The 25,798-nt window shown below is 36.5% G+C and overlaps 4 protein-coding genes across 5 annotated transcripts; 1 reads left to right on the forward strand and 3 right to left on the reverse strand.

Annotated features, from left to right (window-relative positions):
- The first annotated feature begins 2,376 nt into the window (after positions 1-2,376).
- LOC103955002 (protein disulfide isomerase-like 2-3) lies at positions 2,377-5,429 on the forward strand. The gene is made up of 9 exons (XM_009366861.2): positions 2,377-2,604; positions 3,128-3,286; positions 3,484-3,597; positions 3,780-3,937; positions 4,067-4,166; positions 4,256-4,432; positions 4,515-4,660; positions 4,763-4,909; positions 4,998-5,429. The coding sequence occupies exons 1-9, from the start codon at positions 2,473-2,475 to the stop codon at positions 5,170-5,172; spliced, it is 1,308 nt and encodes a 435-aa protein (XP_009365136.1). The 5' UTR covers positions 2,377-2,472; the 3' UTR covers positions 5,173-5,429.
- A 351-nt stretch (positions 5,430-5,780) lies between these two features.
- Positions 5,781-10,645, reverse strand: LOC125474432 (centromere/kinetochore protein zw10 homolog). Of its 2 annotated transcripts, none has more exons than XM_048578195.1 (14): positions 10,062-10,645; positions 9,761-9,898; positions 9,414-9,587; positions 9,016-9,177; positions 8,569-8,802; positions 8,353-8,490; positions 8,086-8,178; positions 7,530-7,625; positions 7,102-7,230; positions 6,913-6,990; positions 6,635-6,793; positions 6,402-6,549; positions 6,205-6,287; positions 5,781-6,092 (listed from the first exon to the last, which is right to left on the reverse strand). In XM_048578195.1, the coding sequence occupies exons 1-14, from the start codon at positions 10,617-10,619 to the stop codon at positions 6,012-6,014; spliced, it is 2,271 nt and encodes a 756-aa protein (XP_048434152.1). In that variant the 5' UTR covers positions 10,620-10,645; the 3' UTR covers positions 5,781-6,011. The 2 variants fall into 2 exon arrangements, with proteins under 2 accessions (XP_048434152.1, XP_048434151.1); XM_048578194.1 differs by having other exon boundaries at positions 8,569-8,823.
- A 2,176-nt stretch (positions 10,646-12,821) lies between these two features.
- On the reverse strand, positions 12,822-14,064 carry LOC103955003. The gene has a single exon (XM_009366862.3). The coding sequence runs from the start codon at positions 13,881-13,883 to the stop codon at positions 13,182-13,184; it is 702 nt and encodes a 233-aa protein (XP_009365137.1). The 5' UTR covers positions 13,884-14,064; the 3' UTR covers positions 12,822-13,181.
- Positions 14,065-23,381: 9,317 nt separating this feature from the next.
- Positions 23,382-25,747, reverse strand: LOC103955006 (GDSL esterase/lipase At2g04570). Its single transcript, XM_009366864.3, has 3 exons — positions 25,286-25,747; positions 24,402-24,891; positions 23,382-23,848 (listed from the first exon to the last, which is right to left on the reverse strand). The coding sequence occupies exons 1-3, from the start codon at positions 25,652-25,654 to the stop codon at positions 23,655-23,657; spliced, it is 1,053 nt and encodes a 350-aa protein (XP_009365139.2). The 5' UTR covers positions 25,655-25,747; the 3' UTR covers positions 23,382-23,654.
- Between the last annotated feature and the right edge of the window lie 51 nt (positions 25,748-25,798).

Here is a 25,798-nt window from a genome sequence, read left to right on the forward strand (position 1 = left end):
CACACAGATTTCGTGCAAGGTTGTACAAGATAAGCGTGGCATTTGTGAACGGGTAGTGCTATTCACACACCTCTTTTTATCTTTCACACACTTCTATCAATTTTTGGCCGTTGAATTGAAGAAGATCAAATGACATAAATTAGCAAGCGCGTGGTTTATAAATATTGTGCCCTTGCAAGGAATGTTATGCTTGGTCATATATGGAATCAGACACTTGTTCGTCTTCCCTTCGTTGTGCCTTTACAGACAGTTGTGCATTTTTATTAAGGTTGGATGCGAACAAGCACGTCATGACAAAGGCAAGACGCAAATAAACATATCATGCCATAACACCAAACTATCATCTTCATCGTTGTGTCTTATTTATAAAAATAAAAAATAAATTAATAATAAATCTCTTACCATAACACTAAACTATCCTCTTCATGTTCTAAAAAATGTATTTTCGGTGAAAAAATTCTTATAATTTATATCAAAACACTCAAAAACAAGAATATAAATCTAAGCCTAAAGGTATTTGAATATAAACAAAGTAACGTAGGAAGAAAAAAAATGTTCAATGGAAAAAGAAGAAGCAGAAAATAAATAAATAAAATAGAAAAGAATACATTCGATACTTTACTACCGATTTGTAACACAACTATTGCTAGGCAGGTAGCGACAATATTGTTAAATAAATCGCTATAGTTGTACCGATCCCTTCTTTTTCAAATTTCTCTTCCTCTTTAGATATTTTTTTTTTATATTTCTCCTACCATAACAACAACATATTCATGTTTTTTTTTTTTCAAATTTCTCTTCCTCTTTAGTTATTTTATTTCTCTTACCATAACAACAAACTATTATATTCATGTTCTTTTTTTTCAAATTTCTCTTCCTCTTTATTTATTTTATATTTTATTTCTCTTACCATAACAATAAACTATTATATTCATGTTCTTCAAGATATATTTTTCCCTGCAAAATCTATTATAATTCATATTTAAATACTTGAAATCAACGATTTAAAACTTAAATTTAATAGTGGTTACTCAAATAAAGTAACATATGAAGAAAAAAACTCAAAGGAAAAAACAAAAAAGCAAAAAAAAAAAAAAAAAAAAAAAAAGAAGGAATAGGGAAAGATTAGTACCATGCTATCGACAATCGTTTGGGGCGACATTGAGGTGGCGATGGGGGCATCAATTACTGGATTGTGATTTTCGTCAAAAATGAGTTGGTGGTTGATCCCACGGCTGCCATTGTCGTTCATGATTATAAGGGCATTGTGTGGGAGAAGGATTGAGAGCATTTCAGGCAGTTGATCTCATTCATCAATTGTCAAAAACTAACTAATTTTATGGAGATTATGATCAATTCATATTTTTATTTAAATGTGCTCTAATGCCCTTTGGATTGCTTGAAGTTATAGTCATCTTTCATTATATAAAGATATTGAATGAATAGTTGATGTTTAATTTTTAATTTTCTTGATCTTTTGTGGGTGCCATTGTTATCTTTTTATCGAGTATGGTCAAATTGCTTACTGAATATATATGTGAGAATCACAAACTAAATGTAGGAAATAGATATTTTTAGCAAATAATTCAATACGGAAAACAATTTTTGGAATTGACCTAATCACCTATACTTAGAAATGGTTTATTAAAAGAAAAATAATTAAACTCCCTAATAACGTTACCAAAAAACAAAAGAACAAACTCATTTATAATTGAGTGAAGAAATTTAAACAAAACCACAGTTAACCATCATAAGCATCAATGTAAAGTTTAATCTCATATGTTTGAATTATTTTGTGTTCATATGTCATAACTGGTTATAGCTAACAAGTAACAATTGATGATGAAAATACTAATATGCCCTTGAATTTGACTAAATAGTGGATGAAATCTAACGACAAAAGGTTAATTGGTTAATTGGTTAATTTCAAATAATTTAGATGGTCAATTTACCAAAAAAATAGTTTAAGGAAGGCAATTTCAACTTGAGTAATAATTCAAGAGATGATATTCCTCTTTACTTTGAACTGAGAGATCTTATGTTTGAATTTCGTGGATAGCAAATTTGATACCAAATTAGACTGCTTATTGTGGGTTTAATCAAACTCTCCTTCCCTCCCTAGCGTAAAAATAATGATGTACTAACAAAAAAAATGACTATCCATTACCCAAATCCTAACCAGAGAGCATAGATTCATAGCATTTAATTAATTTTTTATGCGAATTCATCTGATAATACATTATTATTCCTTTATTGGTCCAACCTCCTACGAACAAATAATAAAGAACAAAATACACCAATAAAATTTCAACGAGAAACCATGGCCAGCTGACGTGTAATTCTCTGGTTGGCCCTCACACGTAGCTCGCCCAGCCCAGAAGAGAAGACACGGGGTTTGTCTCTGTGCCTCGAGAGGTTTCTTCACTGATTCGCACAACAAATCTCAGAGAGAGAGAGAGAGAGAGAGAGAGAATGAGAGAGAACCAATTTCGAGCAGTCCCAATCATCTTCTTCCTGTTTTTCTTCGTCTTCAATGTCTGTGATGCACTGTACGGACCTTCATCGCCAGTTCTTCAGCTAACTCCTTCCAACTTCAAGTCCAAGGTAAATGTTCAAACTTCACCAGTAATTGCAACGTGCCCTTTTCAGATTTTCAGTTTTTTTGCACTAATCTATTGAAATTCGTCACCTTTTTGATTGAAAAGCACTTGGGTGCTGATTGGCTTTTTCAATTCAGAAGCTATTTTATTGCTGTTGAAAGCAAAGTGCTTTCTTGTATCGCTTTTAGAATTTTACTGCTTAATGAGCTTATTAGTTTTTGGATCCGGCTTTTAGCTTCATGGGAATATTTGTTTTGGAAAAGGTTAGTCAATTTTGCACTGAGTGTAAATTGTTTGATAAATTTACTTATTTTCGTTTCCTAGCAATAGAAATGTGATCAGTAAGTTCCGATGATTATTGGGTTAACTACTGATTCCTAGTATAGTGTTACATTATCAAGAAATTGTTTGGATATGATGCGATTGTTATCTTTGTTTGTGAACATCGAAGGCGATCAGTAAAACATTGGATCAGACCAAAATATGACTAGTATTTTCTTGAACTGAATCCTTTGGAACGGTGGCAGGTTCTGGACTCGAACAGAGTTGTTCTGGTTGAATTCTTTGCACCATGGTGCGGGCATTGTCAGGCTCTAACACCGATATGGGAGAAGGCAGCTACTGTCTTAAAGGGTGTGGCTACCGTGGCAGCTCTTGATGCTGATGCGCACAAGTCCCTCGCTCAGGTTTCCCATAGTTACTCTTGTAATTACTAATTTTGACATTTAAGTTTGAAGTAGCAAAAGTAGATTAACAACACCCCTCTGCCTGAAAGTAATTTGGTCATAGTCTTGTCGAATTTGTACAAGGCAATATGAATATTTCAGGTTGTTTACTATGTTAATTTTGTGTGGGACTGTCGGGATGTTTGATTGTTCTATAGGAATACGGGATCAGAGGATTTCCAACAATAAAGGTGTTTGTACCTGGAAAGCCTCCAGTTGACTATCAGGGAGCAAGGGATGTGAAACCCGTTGCAGAATTTGCACTCCAACAGGTTCGTCATAATCTTGTGTTCAAACTCTTATTGTTTTGTTAGTTGATTTCTTTGTTTGTAAAATCGGTTGGAATAGAATTCTGTATCATAGGATGCGATTATCCTTTGTTGTCGCTTGGTCATATAATGCTCTTGCAAAACTGGATTCGTGTATTAGTAATGTGACTATTGGTCCTGTACAGATAAAGGCTCTGTTGAAAGACCGTTTAAGTGGAAAGACAACGGGAGGATCAAGTGAAAAATCTGAACCTAGTGCTTCAGTAGAATTAAACTCCCAGAATTTTAATGAACTGGTGCTTAAAAGTAAAGAACTCTGGATTGTTGAGTTCTTTGCACCTTGGTAAGTAGTTTTTATTGGTATGATGATCGTATAAGCTATTTTCCGATTGTGATCAGTCAGTCTATTATACGAGATTATAGAAAATTATTGACTAACTTTTCTTTCTAATTTGCTTGTTTTACCTTTAAGGTGCGGGCACTGCAAAAAATTGGCACCTGAGTGGAAGAAGGCCGCTAAAAACTTACAAGGGAAGGTGAAGTTGGGACATGTTGATTGTGATGCAGAGAAGGTAACAATGCTTTCACTTCTCTATAAGTGCTCGGTCTACATGTTTTTTATTTTGTGTACTATATGGTTCTAACGAGGTGGCATTACCAGTCTCTGATGAGCAAGTTCAACGTTCAAGGATTTCCGACCATATTGGTATTTGGAGCTGACAAAGAGAGCCCACTCCCCTATGAGGGTGCGAGGAGTGCTTCAGCCATTGAATCATTTGCTCTCGAACAATTGGAAACAAACGTTGCACCTCCTGAAGTGACCGAGCTAACTGGCCCTGTAAGCTTTTATTTCCTTCCAATGCTTATGCTGTGTGAGATTGTAAGTAACCTAGGGGACTAAAGCTTCCGTGCCCTTGTAGGATGCCATGGAAGAGAAATGTGGTTCAGCTGCCATCTGTTTTGTGGCTTTCCTACCTGATATCTTGGACTCCAAGGCAGAAGGGAGGAACAAGTACATTCAGCAATTACTATCTGTTGCAGAGAAGTTTAAGAGAAGTCCCTACAGGCAAGTTTTTGGGAAAATGCATAAATTACTTGTGATGAAACCTCGCAGGCTTGAGAAGCTGAGAATCTAGTCACTGACAATGAATGTTCATGTATGTTGCAGCTATGTCTGGGCAGCAGCTGGTAAGCAGCCAGACCTCGAGAACCGAGTAGGTGTCGGAGGTTACGGATATCCAGCATTGGTGGCCTTAAATGCGAAAAAGGGAGCTTATGCACCACTTAAGAGTGCATTCGAGGTTGATCAGATTACGTAAGTTTTCTGCCTCCACATTATCTTGAACCACCCTTGATCCCTGTGATAATAAAACAAATTAAAACAACTCAATTTCGTTTTCCAGAGAATTTGTGAGGGAAGCCGGGCGTGGAGGAAAGGGAAACTTGCCTCTGGAGGGCATCCCGAGCATTGTGAAGATCGAACCCTGGGATGGTAAAGACGGACAGATTCTTGAAGAGGACGAGTTCTCCCTTGAAGAACTGATGGGAGAAGACACTACGAACAAGGACGAGTTGTGATAAATTTAAAGCATTATCATAATAGATAGAGGAAACGTGTATCAGGCTAAGATTGATTTTGGAGGACGTTACGAGCAATGTTAAGCGTTGCTGATCGTTCTAGTGTTTCTATTTTTTCAACGATGTTTTCGACAGAGCTCAAGAGAGCTATCTTATGAGGAACGTCTTTTCACATAAACGTTTCTTATGCTTCTGATCTTGGTATAACTGAGAAAATAATTTTTCCTGCATTATTGAAAAAGTTATCTTTTTGAGTATCGACTTGAATTGGTTTACTTAAGAGTCCTGTTATATACGTATCTAATTTTATCTCTCACACGCCTCTCTCAATCTTTTACCTCTTACACACCTCTCTCAATTATCAGACAGTCTGATGGAATGAATTAAAAAAATCAATGGACAAAATTAACAAGAATATGTGAGACGTAAAGCCATACCCTAAATTTAACGTGCTGAAGCGAATGGAACTTTTAAAAACATCTTTGTAAAGATCCACTAGATTCGAAATATTACAGAAAAGAGGTATAAAAAGAGTTATGATGCATTAAATTATAGAAAAACTAATAAAAATAGTTTGAAAATTTTAAGTTTCAAAGATCAAGACAAGATAAAGAGAAAAATGAATAGTATCATGATTGACTTTTTAGTGTAAAAATGTGGTTTTTCGTTAAAGTGAACAGTACCAGAAACTTTTCGGTTCTCTTAAATTATAGCTAAGTGGCACCAAATCCCGCGAAACGGATCCACAGCGAAAAATTGTGAATCACCTAATACATGCTATAGCTTCTTAAGTACATTCGGAATTCCATTTGCTGAAGTCGGAAAATCATATGCGCGTTTTACCAGTCGCCTTTTATCCTCGCTAAGCATTCTTTTCTCAAAGGTGAATCTGCAAATATCGCCTTGATAAAATCTTCTACCTGCAAAAATTCAAGAGCTTGTAAAACAGTGAGAAATGAACAGCACAGAAAGCTGAACAAAATATGGGCTCAAGTGAAATCATGCCACGGACAAACAAAACTGAAATCATACCTCTGACAACGTAAAACCACAACTGCGCAACTCTCCACTTTCCCAAGCTGCTGTAATGGATTTTAAGGGCATATCTAATAATTCTGAAGAATTTGAACACAAAAATGAGAATTAGGTCTCTGTTTGCAAGACATCTACTAGTTCTCTACTGAATCACACTAATGTTTCAGCATCGGACAGAAAACAATCAAACATGCCTGCCAATTTACGAATTTTATATAACGAAGGTATGAAATCATCAATGGTGCAAGCAATGCCCTCTTGTGACTTCTCTACTTGGATGGCAGCAAGGGACTCCAGCAAAGAAATTAGGCTTTCCAGCATCAAATGAATCAGACTTTGAAGCTAGGAACATAAATACAACGATATAGTTAGCAGACACATAAGCATCAAAAGTACAACAACCGGAAATATAATCAAAAGATTATACCTGTAATGTTTCTTCTGCTGCCATATCATCTAAAAGGAGTATGTCTTTTGTCACTCTAGAAAAAACTGATTCAAGCACAACACAAATGCTTCTCTTGTAAGTTGAAGGCAATAAGATTGGCTCCCATATCAGACGTACTTTGTCCAGAATAAAAACAACCTGAACAAGATATGTTTAGCCTTATAGACAAACCTCCGTAGAAAAACAAAGGTACTAAAAAGGCCTTAACAAATATAGTATGAAACAAAAGTTCGTCATTCAAATTAACAGCAGGCCACCTGATCTATACTCAAATTTGCAGATTGAAATTGTTGCCTTTCATGGGTATTCTGAAATCCATCAGCGCCATCTAGAGCCTGGTAAAAAACAAAAATTTTTGAAGTTAAATAAAAAGCTCGAAGTTTCTAAAATAAACTACATAAATTTCTGGCTCTTATACGAATTGAAACATTTCTGCACGGTTATACCTCTCTCAAACTACGAATAACAGGTTGAATTTGTCTCTGCAGTATTTCCTCTGCCATAAGATGGAATCTTGGAGCCATATCAACAAACATAGCATGTTCTTTGATTGAACTTGGAAAGTCTGAGCGATACTGGGACAAAAGAGTACAAATGTATGAATTCGACTATTTTTATAACTTTAGAAGCAGTATAGATTAAATGGATTCCATTATTGACAGAATAGCAAATCAGCATTTTGTTGGGATCTAAGTTAGGTATCCTATAAATAGTGAACTGTGATTCTTTGGCACATTTGAACGTACTTTATTAGATAGTGGTACATGATACTAGAGTGATTATAGGTGCAAACATGCATGTGATACTGGTGATGGTGGTGAATAGAATCTACAAAATTGATAACATGAGCCGATTATGACTGTTCATTGCGTACCTCGAAAGCAAGCCCAAGTATCTCCTGAGATAGATAAAAGCAATCATTGTGCATAAGAACAGCAACCTGGTTGATTCCATCAAGCTGCCTTTCTAGCTTCACAAGTCAAGAGAGAAGATCACTTATAGGGCATGCAAAAATCACCAATAGTGATGAAAAACTTAAGTGAGGTGAAAACAAGCCAGAAAGTAAACTTGATAAAGATTTGCCAGAGCAGTTTTATAAACTGAGATATGATGTTAAAGCATAGGAAAACAAAATGCTACAATTAAAATATTAAAATGATTTTCGTGGTTGTTCATCAGAAAAATGACATAAAAATCATAATGATACTGTAACATCAACTGTCGTCAGCGACCTCTTTTGTATCTTTCATGAATAAAACTTAGAAAGGGACAGAGAGAAGGTAGCCGGGTTCGGATTCTCAAAAAATTTAGTACAATAGACAGCGCAATAGGACAGACATAACCATCACACCTGCACTTTTTTAGATTGGCTTAGCAAATGTATAAAAAGGTCCGTAGGTAAAGTTTATAACTGGTTTCCAAGTACTAACCTTGACAGGAACCACAACTTCATATAGAAGTAGGGCATCCCTAGCAGCCTGATAGAACTCCAAAGCAACTCTGGGGGATGATACGCAAACATCCTACACATTCCAATCACAGTTGTGGCCTTAAAAGAAGAGAGAAGCGAGAAAACTGAAACTTGAGAAAAAATGCATTAATCATGAAAACTAAGTTTTAAACACAAGGTTGCTTTTCTATTTTACTACCTCAGTAAAGGGGAAAATCAAACATTTTATAAGTTTTAATCCAGATACCTGAAGTGTCTGGTGCACTAGCTTCATTAGTTCAATTGCTGCTTTGGACACCACACACCTCCCCGACAGGAATAGCAAGTCAACAAGCTCTGGAGATTTGGCAGCATCCCGATCATTCTTGTTATTCCTTGGATACTCCTGAGTGAAAATATACTGTTCAACGGCTGGCATTGTCGAATAGCTATGAATGCATTCAAGACAGATATAGAACCTTACATGAAGAGTAGAAAAATCACATTGTAGAAGCAGATTTCTGGCTTTTGCCAAGATCTCTGTCTTCTTCCTGGATGCAAAGTGAACCTCGACATTTTCAGCAAAATTGCTCAACTGGTTATCTTTGTTATCAGATGTTGAAATAAACTTCATTTCCCTTAAAGCAGTCTCAAACTCGGAAGTACAACTAATGATCTTCAAAAAGTCAGTAAGTTTTGAAGCATCTTCAGGAACAACCTGAAACAACAAAACGTATGTCTCCATTACATAGACATATGCAAAATGACAAATGTCATGAGCAGGCAGTAATTTTAAGGCAGCTAATGACGAGATAATTTTGAGAATTCACCGAAATTCCTATCCTTGTTTGATAACCTATGTTTATAATAGAATTCAAACAAACTAATTAAAAAAGAAGGGGATGGGTGCAAAGAGATAAAAAGGAATAACCTTTGAAAGAAATTTAGAAATAATTAACTCTGAAATCCTTGGCCATGTCAATCTCCCAAAGCATCGAATCCAAGATTCATCTTGAAGGCAGATATAGTTGCTAATAAACTTGATAACCTGAATAATCCCTGAATAGATAGTCACACCATCCATTTTTTCAATCTGAAATTCCAAAGGAAAATGTCAATGCAACGCTTATCAGAATCCAGTGAGTACAAATTTGCAGAATACCCTTTATTGAATTGATAACTTAAAGAGTCAGTCCCACGAATTAATCATGTACGATAACTTGAGGTGAGCCCATTTTTTTTTTTTAACTCAAAGATTACAGGTTCTACCATTAAACATTAACAATAAGACTGATAAAAATTTAGACAAGATTGACATGGAAAAACTACCTTAGGATCATTTGATGGCACAATGTTCAGTTTCGCCTCAGTCAGTACTTTAGAGTCTTGATTTACTTCAGCTACAAAGGAGACAGGAGCTCCAAAATTTAGACCCGGGGAGATGACATGCTTGATCATCAAGTCGGCTACTTTAGCAAGACCATAATCCAAAATTCCAACCACCTAAAATCCCATAACAAAATCAGAAAACTGAATTCATTACAATAACATTGAATTGAATTTTGGGTAGTTTTGAACAATGTGTCTACTTGTACTGACACTGTAAGATGAGGACTCGAATTTATATTCAAATTCAATGGCAAGGGAAGGAACAAAACATATTAACTTTCACTTACATCCAAAGCTTCCAAAACTGTGCGGAGCTCAATCCCATCGTTTCCATCAATGTTTAGTACATACTTGACACGGATTCTATTCAATTCCCGCTCAAACCGCACCGCATTTCCGATGAACCTCACAAGCACTTCTTGAATCTACAAACCCAAACCGAATTCCTCTAAAAACACAATCACAAACTCAAATAAAAATCAGCAAAAAACAACCACAATAGATTTTTTTTTCCATGAACTAGCTATTTAATTTTCTCTCATTTTCGTTCATTTTCTCGGCAACCAAACAGAAAGTAATCTCCTTTACCTCCTCAAAGCATTCTGACCACTCCTTCCTCAGCAAGCTGTATACCACGGGCTCTCTCTCATCGACACGATCATCATCAGAAATCCTAAGAGCTTTCTTCAGCTCCCTCAGTTCCTCGGCGGCGAATCTCAGCCGTCCATTCCTCAACCCCTCTCTCGCGCCCTTCAACTTTTCACTTATTGCCAGAATTGCCCTCACCAACTCCAACAATGCCTTCTTCTCCCTCGCCTCTTTCGTCGTGGCGCTCATCTTCTTAATAACCTGCCCGATCTCCGCCTCGATCGGGCGGTCGGAAATCGAACTCAGAAGCTGAACGACGTCGTCGGAGATTTGATTGGAGCGCGTAACGGCGTCGTTGCAGACGGAGAAGAGGTTGGCGAAATCCTGGTGGTGAGAGAGGAGGTAAGATTGGATTTTGGACTTGATTTGGAGCGAGTGGGAGTCGAGGCGTTGGATGAGGAGGCGGAGATCCGGTGCGGACAGAGGGGTCGTGGGGTCGCTGAGGTCCTGCGCCGACAGGAGCTCTCGAACGTTGATTGAGTCGAACAGGGCGTCCATTTCTGGCGAATCGGACGGCAGGAACTGCCGTTTGGGGAGACTCAGCCGGAGGAGTGTAGTTTGTATCAGAATGGTGGATGAAGAACGAAGAGACGGGGACTGACGGAGGTTTTAGGCGGGGTGTGATAACGTGCGCCGGGTAGCGTTGATGTTGAATTTTGGGGCGGGCTGTTATTATTCGCGGGGAATTATTTTGTACGAATATGGGCTTTGGGCTTATTGGTGCTTAATGGGCTGCGCTTTTGCTTGAAATTTAATGACTTCAAATATAGTCAAGCCCAAATCCCAACATTTCTTAAATTTGCTATACCTCCTAGTACGTTATATGAAATTTCACTTTACTCCCTATTACGTCGTACTTTAATCCATGTATCCTTTGCGTTCTATTTTACCTCATTTTGTCAACTAGGTTGGTGGAGGTGTTAGCTTCACTAACGTCTCATAGCTCTTTAGGTTATTTACAATTTGTTTTTAAATTTGGGCCATCCCAAACCGTAAAAAACACTTAAGCACGAAAAACAAAAAAACCAAAACCCCCATCTAAGTGGCTCAATTTCTCAAGATTACTATTAAACTGAGTCACTGAGAGTCTCATGACTCTGTTATGAGGAGAAATCACTATAAGAGATTAAATAACTGATTTTGGACGGTGGATACAGGCCGGGATGGGGGCCCGTTTCCTCAACTATTTGGACCCGCCTTGCCCCACCATTATCATGAACCCGCCTCGCCCCGTTTCCTCAACTATTTGGACCCGCCTTGCCCCGCCATTATCATGAACCCGCCTCACCCCGTTTCATATTTAAAAGTTTTGGACTTGCCCCGAACTGTTAGGACTCACCCTAACTCACAGGTCTAGGGTCTATTTGCCCACCCCTAATTAAAACTCACAATTTTTAACCTAGCACTGTATTCACAACTAAAAAACACCAAAGAACCCATGCCACTTCAGCAAATTGAAGTGCTTCTCTAAGTGCAACCACCTCAGCAACATTGAAGGTGACATTGCAAGAAGGTTGTCCATAAACCTAGGCATTGTTCGTCATTTCATGGACTAACAATATGGTGTATTTAGAGAACAGCATGCGTATAAATCAGTCAACACAAGTCATGTTTAGTGTGGAATTTAGGTTTAGTTGACCTAAACTTGTCAAGTGCCGTAAGACAATTCCCACTCCAGCCTCCATTAAATCTTATGAAAATGAGGTTGGCATTTTTAAATAGATAAATAAGGATAACCGAACTCGAGACTTAGGAGAACCGAACTCGAGACCGAGGAGAACCGAACTTTGAGACTTCGCAAATCGAAAAAAAGAAAACATGCAATAACTATTGAGTTTTTGAACTTAAAACATCTTTTGTTTAGATATGTAACAGTGCATGTGCTTCACAGAAAACACAATACACCATCCAAGAGTGTCAAATGAAATTGAGTTTATACTATGCAGTTTAATTATCACACTATAGCATTTACTAAAAGGTGGTGCTATCCACGCATCCATTTTTACCTCTTACAAATTCCTCTCAATTTCCAGTCTTCATATCAAATGAATTGAAAAGAAAAAAAAAAAAAACCAATAAACAAAAAATAACACAAGTGTGTGAGAGATTAAGAAAAGGTGTGTGAACCAGATCATTATGTATTAAACATATTCCAATAGGCAATGACCTAAAATGTTAGACCATAGCAATCCTCTTTTCCTTGGTAACAATTAACTATGAAAGATTCCTCTTCCTCTTCTCTTTTTTCTGTTTAATTTCCATATAATTTTTTAATTTTAATCCCACTTGATGAGAGGAAAAACAGAAGAAAGAGCATCAGAAGAAAATTGGCACTTTCAAACGTTGAACAGTAGTCAGTCGTATATTTGTGTCTGTAGACTGTACTAGTTCGTCATATATTCAACGCTGATGAACATTGAACTTTGACCGTTTCAACTTCAACCCAATTACACAGTCATGTTATTTTATGTTGGCGTTAAACACGATTATGACAAAAAAAAATTAACAAGACTTTGAACTAATAATATAATTATTAAATTATTATGTTAGTTTGATGATGCAGCCTGCAATATTCGTGGCAATCACTTAATGGTTGAGATCGAAATATGTTAATTTTAAAAACGTACGAATCTATTGAAATATCGATTGTGTGAACGAATTTACATTTTGAGTTAAAATTTTTACTAATAAAGCAAAAAATAACAGAAAGACAACTTAATTAATGCTACAAATTGTTTTTGTAGATGAATTAAAAATCTCACAGCTTAAGCAAAACCATATAGATAACTTACAAGAGGAACTCCATTCCATAATCCAAAATTCAGCACTAAATTGGATTCTTGGAACTTAAATCCAAATTAATCCAATCTAGTAAAACCATCTTGGAAAAAAATAAACTAAAATGAAAACCCAAATGGCAAAGAAGCCACTAAAATCCCCATTGTTTTTCTTCAACAAGATGGGTAATGTACACCAAGGGAAAACGATTTAAGAATAAAATCTAGCTAACACAAAGAATTGGTAATTGGAAACTTATCTGTGTTGAGGACAACCCTAACCCTAATTCCAAACACCCCAAATCTTGTCCCCAATGAAACTCACCAGCCTCCTTATGGTCCCCCTCTCCACTCCAACCTCACAACCTTCATCACCAGACTCACCAGCTCTCATCACTTCACCAACAACAACACCAGCATCCACCATTTGTGGGCCTACCTCCACCTCCTTCGTGTCCACATGCCCTAATTCCCCAGAGCCCAAATGACCACCACTGCCCTTGTTAGTCTTCCTTCTCTCTTTCTTCACCTTTGAGTTTCTTAACCTCTTCTTCTCCACCAACCTCTCCTCGTAAGCCTCAATGATTTCATGGATCAGCTGGCGGTTCGGCGAGGCGTCCCATCGTGCCCAAAAACTCGTGTAGCACCTGAAGCAGTCGCACTTCTGGTGGGCCTTGTGGTCGCCACAGGTCTTGTCCGCGTTGGGATTGTGTGGCTTTATACAAGGCATGGATATTACCTGCGGCGGTCTTGTCGGCGGTGCAGGATTGGACTTAGTAGTGGGCCCAAGCTGGTTCGTCGCGCAACCGCCTGAGGAGTTGTTGTTGGTGCAGGAGATGAGATAGGCCAAGACCTCTTGGTCTTCGGCGGAAAGGGATATGGCCAAGGCGAGGATGGTTGCCGGAAGAAGGGTCAGAGGGTCGGCTACGGAAGGCGGCGACGGTGACGGGTGGATTTTGCCCTTCTTGTTGTAGAGCTTCTTCATATTGGTTGTTGGTGTTGCTCTTCCTTTCTTCTTCTGGTATTTAGCTTTTTGCTTACAGAAAGAAAATGATTTCGTTCCACTTTGGAGTCGGGTGTGCTTTTCACATTTTATATCTGTACAACTGTTTCGTGGCGAATAAGAATCTAAAATTTAGGAGCACACGTGTCAAATAAGGGAATGCACGTATTTTGCCGTTTGCGGATAAGTATCATCGGTGATGCAATTCACGTGTAAAATCTAATGGCAACATGTGCTTCAAATCATCCGAGTTATGTTGTCTACGTATTTATGAATCCCAAATTAATGAAAAAGTAACTTTACATGTGCTTATAAATTATTTAACTACTTATCATATATTATCAATTAATTTTATCATAGAACCTAAACATTTTTCAAATTCATCGCCTACAAACATAGATCGATTTAAGCTGCAAGAAAGTGGAATTTTTTTAACCATACTTTAAGCAAATAAAGTATAACAATTAACCATGTGAACTGAGCATTATTGTATCCTCTCAAACTTTTCGACAAGTCCAAAAGCAATAAAACAAAGGTGGGTAGATAATTTTTTTGTTCAATTTGGACATTATTCTAGCTTAGCTAGGTAAGACCTAGGACCAAGTGCGTGTATAATATATAATGTGGTGACACTTTGATTTTATCGTATTTTCCCTACCTTTTGCTTTATGACAAACTAATGAAAATAACGGAAAAACTTTAAATTTTAACGATAAATACAAAATAAAGGATAAAATGAATAGTATCAGGATTGACTTTTTAATATGAAAATATGATTTTTCGTTAAAATGAACAGTACCAGAAATTTTTCGTTAAAGTTTCATTTGTTTGAAGCCAAGGCTCGGGATGGAACATATTTAAACTTCCAAATTCATCAAAATCCTACTAGTGAAGATTATCACTCCGCTTGTCCTGACATTATTTAACTTTTAATACGAAAATTTGGATCCTCAACAACCGAGAATATTTTGTTCTTGTCGGGACATGAAAATACTATAAGCCAATCAAGCATCTTACCCATTTTTGAAATATTAATGGATATACTGAGTTGGATTAAAGGAAAATTAACGAAAAGTTCAAAAAAACTTTCCTTTTAATGAAATTTTTTTTTAAAAGTATAGTGAATAGTATCAGAGAAATGTATGAATATGGTTTTTCGTTAAAAGTAAATAGTATCGGAAGTGTTTTGTTAAACCTCTCTTAAATTAATGGAAAACTATACATGGATTCGGCAATGCCCTCAGCTATCCATCAGCACAACCATGATTAAAAAGAAGTAAACATAAGGCAAGCCGGTAAGTTTAGGAAATATGATGAATTGTTACGTCACCCAAAAAAAAAAAAAATCTAAACAATGAAATGAATCAAATAAAAATATTACCCTAAAGGGGAAATAAACTTCCCTGCAATTAGAGAGAAGCTCTCTCACCTGACTAATTATGTGATAAGAAACTTGCAGAGATAATTTTCTACAACATGAGATATGCAAGTTTTCCTCATATGATTAGGATGTCATGATAGTAGTATTCAAATTAATCACGCATGCATTATTATGAGAAAAACGTAACATTTTTAAGTACCGTTAAGTTATTTTTTTGTAAGTACTTTCATGGGAACTAGCCTGTCATGCCCCGATTCTGACATGTGTCCAGGATCGACACGTGATGTCACCCAATTATTCGTATATCTCACATACCCCGTCTCAGGAATATGGCAAATCACAATTCGATAATCAAATTGCAAAATTTTTCGTTTACCTTATGACTGCATCTAACCTCCTCGTTAGACCGCCTACGTACCCTAAAAAAGGATCAAGCCGTTCCTAGTTCACTTATCACAAAATCAGACGTTTATTCCACTAACTTCAAGCAAAACAGCATAGCATTCCTCAATCATTTATCATAACCTGACAATATGTAATTCTTGGACTCAGTCTACATAACCAATCCCCATGAAAACATGATTTATGTCCCATCCAACATATAAATCATTATGTCTCATCATGATATCGCAATTCACAACACACATCATATTTAAGAGCGACGAAACACAAAGCATTCTCTAGCCGCATTAATTAATTAATTTGATCAACGTAATAACAATCATTCCCATATCTTCTAAATTCATACCTTATAAAATCATAATCGAATCATAGAAATCCCAAAGGAGTCACTCAGATGTCCAACATCTTTTCTAACTCAATTCACAAGACTCTCGAAACCATTGACACAAATATATATAAATCTAAGACTAGAGTGACATAGTTAGGCCAAGCCTACTTCCCCAAATAATGGGATTTTAGGCCACTCCACGAAATTCAACAACCTTGGGTTCCGGACCACTCAACGGAACCAAACCAAATATGATCACCTATAAAATGTACCATGTACAACCAATCATCATCACCTCTAGAATGCATATGGTCCCCCATCGCGGATATACTAAGCAGGACCATAGGCATAAACTCATTATGCTGGCAGTGATCACCCATCGCGGATATACCAAGCGTGATCACCCCTAAATACATATGGTCCCCCATCGCGGATATACTAAGCAAGACCATCCATGTACCATTACAACATGGTGCAATCTCATCATCACACATTAAACATAATTATGCGCATACAAGCTATCGATTCCACATATTAACCAGCATCTAGTCATATGAAGCACAACTCAAGGAATTCCCTTAATTACTATTTTTACTAAAAATCTAATAAAGTACCTAACTCATTTCCTGACTTCCATCTCCATCTCATGCTAGGTAGTAATGCCAATTTTAAATAGGTATTCAGTTGGCAATCATATCCAAATAATTATCAAACAATATTTAAATCTCATAATTGTCATAACATTCATCATAATTATCAATCACATTATTAAAAAGATAATTAAACACATATATGTCACAAACATCATCAATGCACAAGCCAAATCCTATTTAATAAGCATAGGTCTATAGCTAAATATATAAAAATCACATTTCAATAGAAGTTATATTAATAAGACCAATTCTTAATCACAATTGATACCAATATAAGAAATTAAGATAATAAACATATCTCATATATTTAAGTCACTATCTAACCAATATAGGCCCACTGGTCACGCGCTGTCGCATGAGCCGCCGTAGGTGGCGGTCGGCAGTCTTGACTCGTCGGAAAATTCAACTATTTTTAAAAATTACCAAAAATTACAGAAATGAAGATCTCAAAGAGTAGAGCAAACTTTATACATGTGGCCAAGTCCAATTTGGCCGGGAAACATCTCAATTTCACGCAAACTCGCCGAAACCCTAAAAAAATGTGTGCTTTGATTCGGCTTCCAATCGAACTCCGACGCCTCCAACATTGCTTAAGCTTTGTTCCTGGGGTTGAGGGGAGTCTTTTGGTGATGGTCATGGATGGTGAAACTTGCCGAAGCCCCCGGAAAAAGGGATAAAGCCACCGGAATCCCGTGGGTTTGTGGCTTTGAACTGGAAAAAGGGGAAAGAATTTGGGAAATCTAACACTACAAAGATGTAAGGTTCATCAAGGGCTTTCCATGGACACCAAGATCACCCAAAACGGAATTCGTATAAAGGAGATATAAGCGGGTCAAGTTGGCGGGTCGGGTGGAGAAATCGGGTTGGCCAGTTCTCTCCCTCTTCCTTTCCTCCTTTCCCTCATTTTCTTTTCTTCTGACTGGTCTCCTTATCCCACATAAATATGATTGCCTCTTTCCCACAAGATGGGAGTTTAAAATAAATTTAAAAATCTATAGGTTAGTAACACAACTTCAAATGTCTGTATCTATACCGTTATAATCCGGACTCGCAAACGACTTTCGCTTATACGCTCGTAGTTTCAAGATCTATTTGAATACGTTACTTATGACCTCAAAAGTTCAACAAATTTTAAATAATTACCTTCCAAACTTCAAACTTCGTAACTAATTTAATTAAAATCTAAATCCAAATAAATTAATATAATTTCTCAAAAATAATATAAAATCTCAATAATTCAAATACTTGGATTATAACAATGAAATCCAGGAACGGGATTTCACATTCTTCCCCACTTATAAAATTTCATCCTCAAAATTTCAATATCAATTCCATATTCACCAATGCCACATATTTAACAGATAACGATGCCAAAATGACATTCACATGTTCATTATACTTGAATTTGACTATCATCAAGTTCGACAACATCGAACCACAACTCACAATTTCAATTATCTTCGTTTCAGGACGATCTCAACACCAAATCTTGGTACAAGCACAAAGAATTCCACATTTAATAAGAATTCATCAATATACTCATGATTCTGGCAACCAAACCAACCAAATTTATAATTACAACTTTCCCTATCATTCCATTTATAGTGAATAAAATCATAACCTTAGTCTATGAGTTTATTCAAGCTCAAAATAAATAAATTAACGGATAGATCATCATGACTTTCATAAATATTAAAATTTTCAACCATAATTATCATGGCCATAAGATTTGAAAATGTCTAGCCATAATCATCATTGGCGAACAACGATTTCATCATCTTTTTCTTTTATCCACATAAGTGACTAGTAGTCTGTAAAAGATTATAATGTACCTGGCCTATGCACATCACACATATTTATCACTTCGATAATTTATTCTTGCAGCCCACACATAAGGCTTCTCCGCATAAATATTGGGTCTTAGTGTCCACTCATCCATTTCTCACGTTCCACGACCTTTTCGCTCGATTCAACATTTCTCAATTGCACAGATATAATACGACATTCCTATCTACTTATCACAATTGCACAATCATCTTAACGATCAAAATTTTAATATCGCATAACATAATGTCAACCCAATTCAAGATTAATTCGAGACTTCATTCAACACTCATCTTTGAAGCTATAACATGAAATATGATATTAAAAAAATTAAATAAATAATAAATAAATAAAATAAAATCTCCCATTCAATCATATGAACACAACCATTTCACAATCATCCAAATCCATGATTTAAATGAAAGGCATTCTAACTACTATTTGAAGTAACAAAGATGCATGTGAATTTCTCACCACATTTCCTAAGATTAAATAGAAATTAGCCGAACCACTTATTCAACATACTATCAACATTCATCGATAGAAACTCTGCTTTGGAATAAGTTAGTAGAATTGATGAGCTCAACATATCGATACCAACCAAAAGAAATGTCACACAAGCAACACAAGCCTTCAAACCAACCAGATCAAACAGTTAAGTAGCGTCTTGTCAGAGTTACACATTATGTTAACCCAAAAACCGTTGCAAGCTGATCAAAGAATCTCACATTTAGTCAAACCATGTAACACTTATTAAATTCTTTCGTCCTACCAGTACAACTTTAAATTTTGTTAGTCAATCTAATATCATGCCATCAATCACAAGAACTCAAAACCACTGGCTATCCAACAAGAAAACACAGAGTTGCAGAAACACTTCATGGAATTCAACAAGCATGAATCATTAGATTTCAGGGCTACATAACAAACCACACGACATTAAGATTTCCATTTCATCAATTAGATAAATCACTATGGTTCGACATGATACCTTACTTCATAGCATGTAACATATCAAAGAACCAACGAAGCATAGTCTTATTCTCAAGCCACATTAATCCACTAATCCATTCATAATAATAACAATCACATCCAACATTATTCCACAATCACTTCAATTACTCATTTCCATGAATCAAAGATGCACGACATTAGTGTCTAACTACATCAATCTATCAATGAAACAACATATCATTTCACAAATTTAATTAAGGAACTCTATATAGATCCCCACTTGGATTATAAGTAATAACATGGTGCATTTCATTTATATTCACAGGGTCTACTATGATTACTCCCCATTCACTCAAATCTAGGGTCAGACTAACCTTATGAAAATAAGCAAAAGCAAGGATTTCGAACAGCTCAACGAAATCCAAAATATCCAGTGGTTTCTCGTAATCTACCCAAATCTATCACATGCATAATCAGTGCCTACATCATGAGAATGGTGCACTGGCTAACTAAAACTCGGATAACTGCAAAGCTCGGGTGAGCGACAATAATACAAGCATGTGATACAATTAATAAAACCAACCATTAATCACAATTTATAAACCTTGAATATAAATCATTCATAAGAAATCAACACCAAACCTTTGAAAACTCTGAAGGAGTCACCTAGACATCCAATAGTACATCTAAAACAAATCACAATATCTCACAACCATAATCTTATACAACACAATGAAAAGTAGGGCTAGAGGATGCAGTTAGGCCGAAGTCTACATAAGTAACCAAACAAAAAGTGGCCCCCCAAAGCGGATTAACCAAGCAGAGCCACCCCTACAGCTGTTAGGAAGTGATCACCCAATGCAGGTTAACCAAGCATGATCACTCCTAAGCATACATGGCCATAAGGATCGCCCAACGTGGATTAACCAAGCACGATCCATGTATATAATATGGTCCCTCAATGCGGATTAACCAAGCAAGACCACTAGTGACCCCTTAATGCGGATTAACCAAGTAGGGTCATAGTCCACTACTAGCCCTCAATTTACAAAATATTTCAATATGCAATTCGAATCACTTTTCCATAAATATTACCAATCCGTGAATCAAATCACATTTAATAATTATAGATCGATGGCCAATTATAAAAGAATCACATTTTAATAGAAAACACATTTATAAAACCAAGTCATATCCACATAGGATAACAATTACGAAAACAGGGTAATCACCAATATCACATATATTAAAGTCACACACCGATACAAGTCCGCAAAGCTTCACTGAGCCTCTAGTAATACTAATTTTAGTAATTCAAATGGTTCAAGACCCGTTGGCCAATGTAATACCAATAAAAATCATAATTCCCATATATATACATATATCACATGAATGCATCTTTATGCATAAAAATTGTGAAATCATGTAACCACAATGCATATCGTAATTCACGCCAACAATACTCGAGAAGGTTGCGTACCATAGAGTAGGATTATTTGCTCTGATACCATTAAAGTTGTCACGCCCCAATCCCGACATACGTCTAGGATCGACACGTGACGTCACCCTCACCCAATTACTCGTATATCTTACATACCCCGTTTCATGAATATGGCAAATCACAATTCGAGAATCAAATTGCAAAGAAATTTTTCGTTTACCTTATAGTTGCATTTAACCTCCTCGTTAGACTTCCTACGTACCCTCAAAAGGGATCAAGCCATTAGTAGTTCACTTATCACAAAATCAGACGTTTATTCCACTAACTTCAAGCAGAAAAGCATAGCATTCCTCAATAATTTATTATAACCTGACAACATGTGATTCCTGGACTCAAGCTACATAACCAATCCCCATGAAAACATGATTTCTTTCCCATCCAACATATAAATCATTATGTCTCATCATGATATCGCAATTCACAACACACATCATATTTAAGCGCCGACGAAACACAAAACCATTCTCTAGCCGCATTAATTAATTAATTTGATTAACGTAAAAATAATCATTCACATATCTTCTAAATTTATACCTTATGAAATCATAATCGAATCATAGAAATCCGAAAGGAGTCACTCAGACGTTCAACATATTTTCTAACTCAATTCGCAAGACTCTCGAAACCATTGACACAAATATATATAAAACTAAGGCTAGAGTGACACAATTAGGCCAAACCTACTTCTCTAAATAATGGGATTTTAGGCCACTCCACGAAATTCAACAACCTCGGGTTCCGGACCACTCAACGGAACCAAACCAAATATGATCGCCTATAAAATGTACCATGTACAACCAATCATCATCACCTCTAGAATGCGTATGGTCCCCCATCGTGGATATACCAAGCAGGATCATAGGCATAAACTCATCGTGCAGGCAGTGATCACCCATCGCGGATATACCAAGCATGATCACCCTTGAATACATATGGTCCCCCATCGCGGATATACCAAGCAGGACCATCCATGTACCACTACTACGTGGTGCAATCTCATCATCACACATTAACATAATTATGCGCATACAAGCTATCTATTGATTCCACATATCAACCAGCATCTAATCATATGAAGCGCAACTCAAGGAATTCCCTTAATTACTATTTTTACTAAAAATCTAATAAAGTACCTAACTCCTCCATCTACATCTCATGCTAGGTAGTAATGCCAATTTTAAATAGGTATTCAGTTGGCAATCATATCCAAATAATTATCAAACAATATTTAAATCCCATAATTGTCATAACATTCATCATAATTATCAATCACATTATTAAAAAGATAATTAAACACATATATGTCACAAACATCATCAGTGCACAAGCCAAATCCTATTTAATAAGCATAGGTCTATAGCTAAATATATAAAAATCACATTTCAATAAAAGCAATATTTATAATATCACTTCTTAATCACAATTGATACCAATATAAGAAATTAAGATAATAAACATATCTCATATATTCAAGTCACTATCTAACCAATATAGGCCCACTGGTCACGCGCCGTCGCATGAATCGCCGCAAGGGGCGGTCGGTCGTCCGGACTCGTCGGAAAATTCAACTATTTTTAAAAATTACCAAAAATTACAAAAATGAAGATCTCAAAGATAGAGCAAACTTTATACCTGTGGCCAAGTCCAATTTGGCCGGGAAACATCTCAATTTCACTCAAACTCGCCAAAACCCTAAAAAAATGTGTGCTTTGATTCGGCTTCCAATCGAACTCCGACGCCTCCAACACTACTTGGGCTTTGTTCCTAGGGTTGAGGGGAGTCTTTTGGTGGTGGTCATGGATGGTGAAACTTGCCGAAGCCCCCGAAAAAAGGGATAAAGCCGCCGGAACCCCCGTGGGTTTGTGGCTTCGAACTGGAAAAATGGGAAAGAATTTGGGAAATGTAACACTACAAAGATGTAGGGCTTACCAAGGGCTTTCCACGGACACAGAGATCACCCAAAATGGAGTTCATATGAAGGAGATATGAGCGGGTCAATTTGGCAGGTCGGGTGGAGAAACCGGGTTGGCTGGTTCTCTCCCTCTCCCTTTCCTCCTTTCCCTCCTTTCTTTTCTTCTTATTGGTTTCCTTATCCCACATAAATATGATTGCCTCTTTCCCACAAGATGGGAGTTGAAAATAAATTTAAAAATCTATAGGTTAGTAACACAACTTTAAATGTTCGTATTTATACCGTTATAATCCGGGCAAACAGCTTTCGCCTATGCGCTCGTAGTTTTAAGATCTATTCGAATACGTTAATTGTGACCTCAAAAGGTCAACAAATTTTAAATAATTACCTTCCAAACTTCAAACTTCGTAACTAATTTAATTAAAATCTAAATTCAAATAAATTAATATAATTTCTCAAAAATAATAAAAAATCTCAGTGAAATCCAGGAACGGGATTTCACATAGCCTATTCGAATTACAATACTTTAATAATAAAACCATTCAAATTCATAACTAATAATCAGACGCTGCCACAAATGTCCTTTCACACAACATTTAATTTTTGTTTTGGGTCACTCAGAAATGGGTACAGGAATGTGTACTAATATCACAGGCACCATAGGTTCATAAGATCCTAGGCTTTAATTCCATTTTTCTGCAAACATCATATTCTTCTACCAACACAGCATCGCGTAGAATACATATATGATCACAAAGCATATATATGGCGAGTACATTTCTCTTAATTTGAAGCTAATCAAAGGAACTGGGCAAGTACTTTTTTCACCACATAATCAGAGATTATATGGTTTGCTTTTTCAGTAGGATGAAAGGCATCCCAGAAAATGTATTTGCTTGCGTCTGTGCAAGTGAACAGGTTGTTTCGATTGCATGCGTAGCCCATTTCAAACATTCCACTGGCACAACACGCCACCGATGACACCTCGAATCCTGTCAATTGCAGAAGAATTTGATCATCAATGGTTAGTCGGTGCTCTTCACTGATAAATTATAGTTTTATACGACACATTTATTAACGCTCTAAAAAAATCATCTTGCATGCCTCTTTAACTAGTGTTGAATGAAAAAAAAGGAGTGCAAGAAGAATTTTTCGGAGTACTAGTAGGACTTTCCTTTAACAAATGTCCCAGTTTAAATTGGAAAACAATGTCACTAAATATCCTTCTTATTACTAAGTGAGAGGTATTAGTTCAACTCTTGTGAATAACGAATTTAATATCATGTTATATATTATAGTTGGCTAATTGTGTAATTTAGTCTAAATTTTCACTCCTAGTGTAAAATATTAAAAAAATAAAATTGGTAAACAATAACAGAAATAATATCACATATTATCCACCACCCAGATAATGTGACTACTTAAATGCTAAAGTGAGAAAGTTTTGGTTTAGTTGTTGGGTGAAATTCATTGATGATTTTACATGTAAGCATGAAAGAAGCAAACCATGGCAACAAGGAACACTTAACAAGTCAACTGACTTACCATACAAAGAAGGCCTTCTTATCATGTACAGGAAAATGTAATATGGGTTTGAAAAAACCAATTTGATCCCAGGAAGCTGTTTATTCAGATTTGTAGTCAAGATCTTCAGCTTGCCATTGAACTCTAAAGCCACATTGTTGTAATTTGAAACGCAGTCATTTCCACCCATGATATTTGTGGTTCTCTCCAGTGGCAAGCACCCCATTGGAGGTAGGCCTCCTAAGGATATTTTCCGAGCTCCGAGACCGTAGAGTTGTTTGATGAAATTTCCTGCAATTCCAATGAGAAAATCTTGGTATTGTTCGATAGAGTATTGATTCGACCGGCCGGGGTATGTGTAGTAGTTTTCAAGGAAGTCATTGGTTCCTAAGCTCATTATGTGCAAAGCTTCATGGATGGTTTGGTCTGCTTTGTTTCCTCCCATATAAAGTCTCAACTTGTTCTGAAATTCTTTGTAGTACTGCAACTGCTTCCATAGTGGTATCACTGACTACAAAGTAAGGTAGTACAGTCCATTAGTGTGATATATATACTGAATTAGTACAAGGCTTAATTAGAATCATGAACTGATATCGAGTGATATCTACAATACATAATACATTTTTCATATTAATATATACTGTAAATAAATTGTGATAAAATATTGACTAATTATAAAAAATGTAATAGATACTGTAAATTGGTACTTGGCATCAAACGCTATTATTTTCCCTTGTTGGTAGAAAGTGAAGTAAATAGGCCGGTGCAACACTAGCTAGATATCTAATATCATATTAGATAATCATTATAACACAATAGAAAGTGAACCAATTAATCGATCAAGCTAATAGTAACTATATTTATCTGTGGAGAAAGAAGCTTTATAATAAATATTTGGGACATACTAGCACATCTGAAGTTGCAGTGTCATAGCCAGTGCCAGCAGAAGCGAAAGTAACCCCGACTGCAAAATCTGATATGTTATAAGCAGGATCCAAGTAGGCAGGTACGGATGATCTAAGTCCAAAAGCTTTGGAGATGAAGTCCGTAGGCACTCTGCCATTGGAGAACCTCCCAGTTGGCATACCACCGTCAAAGTCACGACCATAGGGCTGGAAATTACTCTTCAAAACTGTTGAAATCTGGTTGTTGTTCCCAGCATCCACCGACGAGTCCCCGAACACCACGACTGCCGGAACTTTGGCAACAATTCTTGTGACTAGTAGTAGGAGGCATTGAGCTAGAAGAAGACATGAAATGTGCAGGTATGCCATGATCAGCTGTTTTTCTTGTTATAGCAAAAGAACCTTGGAAGTGTGGTGAGAGTAGGGGGGAGGGGGATTCTCATGTATAAACAATATTGGTTGGAACATAAATACAAGTCTGAATTATAGGCAATTGGAGTATAGAAGTTGTTG

Source organism: the organism of the source record quoted next, unplaced genomic scaffold (assembly GCF_019419815.1).
Source record: "Pyrus x bretschneideri cultivar Hongxiangsu unplaced genomic scaffold, Pyrus_bretschneideri_v1 Contig12, whole genome shotgun sequence".
Classification (NCBI taxonomy): domain Eukaryota; kingdom Viridiplantae; phylum Streptophyta; class Magnoliopsida; order Rosales; family Rosaceae; genus Pyrus; species Pyrus x bretschneideri.